Consider the following 3,090-nt stretch of genomic DNA (forward strand, 5'->3'; position numbering starts at 1 on the left):
TAGTTTTGATCATAAGTTGCTGAAAAGAAAAGGAAAAGAAAAGGGCAAGAGTGTGGCTTCAACCTTGGTTCTCTAGCTAGTATACTAAGCTCTTCACCATTAAAATCAAGGTTCATCTCTTAGTTAATTAATTCATTTAACCCTATCTATTTTGGAGTGTTACATCTTGAATTAGAAAAACCCATAAAATGCATGTAGACTTGTATTGCTTGGTACTTGGTAGTATATATGTAGACTTGTATGTTGGTTAAGCTAGCTTAATTAAGACCAATGTGTTAAACTTGTCTCTGCATTGAACAATCTAGAAGAAAATTAAGAAAAAGACTCAGAAATCACTTGAAAACATATAATACTCATATGTCATCAACTGGTTAAACTATGATCACCCATAATAGACTTTGTATTTGACTTTTTGTTGAGGGAGACCGACTCCTTCAGGAGAAGTCCCCTGAGTGTTGTTTTCCAAGTAGTCGGTGCTGCTCTAAACAACTAAAGGTATTGTCCCCATGTCGAAATTTTATCCTCAGGCTCTGTAGAATAATCATGGAGAATATATGCGAGGGAATTCAAACACCAACCAATGCATGTGTAGCCTTTACCTTGCCACCATCTTTGTGAACCTATAAGGATAAAATCGCAACAAGAGAATAGTACCATTTGTTGAAAAGTCAAAAATGGGAGGTGCAAGTGGCACCGAAAGGAAAATGGTAGGCAAGTTGTTTAAAATTGAATGGGATAATTACAATTTTAGTCCCTAATTTTTTAGGCCATTTGCAAGTTAGTCCCTGAACCTCAACTATAAATAGGCCTAACCATTTCTCATTTCAACCATCCCAACCAATCTTTCTCTCTTAGTTTTCTCTCTTCTCCCATTTGAGAATTCTTAAGGAATTCTATTTGTTTGTAATATTTTGGAGATAGTAAAGTTATCATCTGGTGTTAGTGCCCGAGGACGTAGGTATAATTTACCGAACCTCGTTAAAACTCTTGTGTTTTTTTCTTGTCCTATTTTTCTTTCAATATTTGAGGGTATAATAGTAGTATTTAATTGTGCTATTAAATTACTATAGAAGGAATATTCTGACTAAGGAAAGACTTGGTATTTAAGAGATCCTTGTGATCCACCTCTCTTCCCTGGGAATTGAACTTTGTGTGATTTTTTAGTACAATAATTTACACGCTTCCGACCCTATTGGAACAACACCATTTATTGAGGGGTCCTTCAACATAATAAATGAAATTTAAATGCATATCTTTTTTTAATGAAAGTAAATATATTTAATTAGAGAAAAGCAACGAAAAATCCAACAAGAAAATCCTTATTAAAAGATTAAAACACAATTGTACCATAAATTAAAAAAGAAACTAAAAAAAATTAAAATCTAACAAAGACAATAACTTGATGCCCCAAAGCTACCATAAACAATAATTCGTAAGAAGACCTACTGCTCATTTTATTGATTTCCATCTTGATTTTGCAAAAGAGGTTTGAATTCCGAAGAGAGCCTAATACATGAGAGCAAATGATTGAGCACAATAAAGAAAATTAGTTTATTAATTTTCATGATTTATAACACAAACTTCATAGGTACGGATACCAACATACTAGATATCAATGATTAAAATGCTAGGATAGATTAAAAATGTTGAATTAATGATAAAATTAAGAGTGACGTAATAAGTGCAAGTGTACTCATTACTCACCATCTTTGTTGAACTTGTTTGATGTTGTTTAGCAACTGTTGTTTGATTTTATTTAGCTCAACCATAACATGTTTCATATCTATTCTTTCTTCTGGTAACTCAGCTGAACAATTCAAGCCAACTTCATGATGGATGAAATACAATTTGTTTTAACATCCTCTCTTTTTAATAAATCAACATCTGCAATTTCTATCACTCCTTTAGACAATGAACTTTCCATCCAATGTCTTATAGTCACTTGTTCAGCAAAATAATTATCAGTTGGCTTTTTCTTTGTAAAATTTTCTATAAATACAATCCCATAACTATAGACATCACATTTTATAGAAACAATTCCTGCTGATCCAAATTCTGCATTTCAAGCATAATTAGAGCATCATTAATCCTTAATTATTTCTAAAATGTTTATTCAAATATACACATGAAACAAAAATATAGAATGAAAATCAAGACTATAATCATAAAAAGAATTCACCTGGTGCCATATACCCGATAGTTGCAAGAGTCATGGTTTGTTTCACTACATCACCTTCTCCCAACAAATTGGAAATGCCAAAATCTCCCACATGTACAACCATGTCTTTATCTAGTAAAATATTGCTTGGTTTTAAGTCAGAATGAATTATAGGTGTTGGATGTCCATTGTGGAGATGTTCTATAGCTGTCGCAACATCTATCATTATGTCAACCCTTTGTATGATATGAATGAAACAGCTTTTAGAATGTAACCATTTCTCAAGGTTTCCATTAGACATGTAATCAAGCATCAAGGCTTTGAAGTCAACACTTGAGTAGCAAGTAATCACCTTGACAATATTATGATGAACTATATTACGCATAGCATCACATTCAATGTCAAAATTCCTAAATGCACCATCTGTTTGCAAATTGAAAACTTTTATTGCAACTTCCATTCCATCTAAAAGCCTCCCTTTATATATATATCTGAAACTCCCCGAACCAAGCATATTGCTTTCCTTAAATCCATTAGTTGCTTGTGAAATTTCAGCATGTGAAATTCTTTTCAGTGTTTTCAAAGACAACAAATCATCTTTAATTGGTAGAGTAGTACTCCTCATTTGACATCTTTTATACATAATAGTTAAGACTATTAGTACTACGACAATACCAATTGTTGGTAAACTGTACCTAAAAGTATGTAATATAATCATTTGGGAGTTTCCGTGGATTTCATTTTTGCAGAGTGGGACTAGCAATCTAGGAGGACCACAAAGTGCATAATTCTTCATGAATAATGTGCTAAAAAAGCTTAAAAAACATCATTTGGTGGGAATTTTCCCTTCAAGTCCATTGAAAGGCACATTAAAATACTTTAAATCTAAAAGCTTTCCCAAAGATTTGGGAATAACTCCAGAGAGATTGTTA

General features: G+C 32.4%; 1 protein-coding gene across 1 annotated transcript; it reads right to left on the reverse strand.

Annotated features, from left to right (window-relative positions):
- Positions 1-1,816: 1,816 nt before the first annotated feature.
- Positions 1,817-2,783, reverse strand: LOC108451433 (receptor kinase-like protein Xa21). The gene is made up of 2 exons (XM_017749124.1): positions 2,180-2,783; positions 1,817-2,055 (listed from the first exon to the last, which is right to left on the reverse strand). Exons 1-2 carry the CDS (start codon positions 2,781-2,783, stop codon positions 1,817-1,819), a joined length of 843 nt encoding a protein of 280 aa, XP_017604613.1.
- Positions 2,784-3,090: the final 307 nt, after the last annotated feature.

Source organism: Gossypium arboreum, chromosome 5 (assembly GCF_025698485.1).
Source record: "Gossypium arboreum isolate Shixiya-1 chromosome 5, ASM2569848v2, whole genome shotgun sequence".
In the NCBI taxonomy this organism is placed as follows: Eukaryota; Viridiplantae; Streptophyta; class Magnoliopsida; order Malvales; family Malvaceae; genus Gossypium; species Gossypium arboreum.

What these genes read in the sequence shown, in the direction of transcription:
- LOC108451433 (XM_017749124.1), bottom strand. Translation starts at nt 2,783, where the DNA reads ATGAGGAGTACTACTCTACCAATTAAAGATGATTTGTTGTCTTTGAAA. An exon ending in TATCGGGTATATGGCACCAG is followed by an intron (nt 2,056 to 2,179) that starts GTGAATTCTTTT and finishes CTTGAAATGCAG; the next exon opens with AATTTGGATCAGCAGGAATT.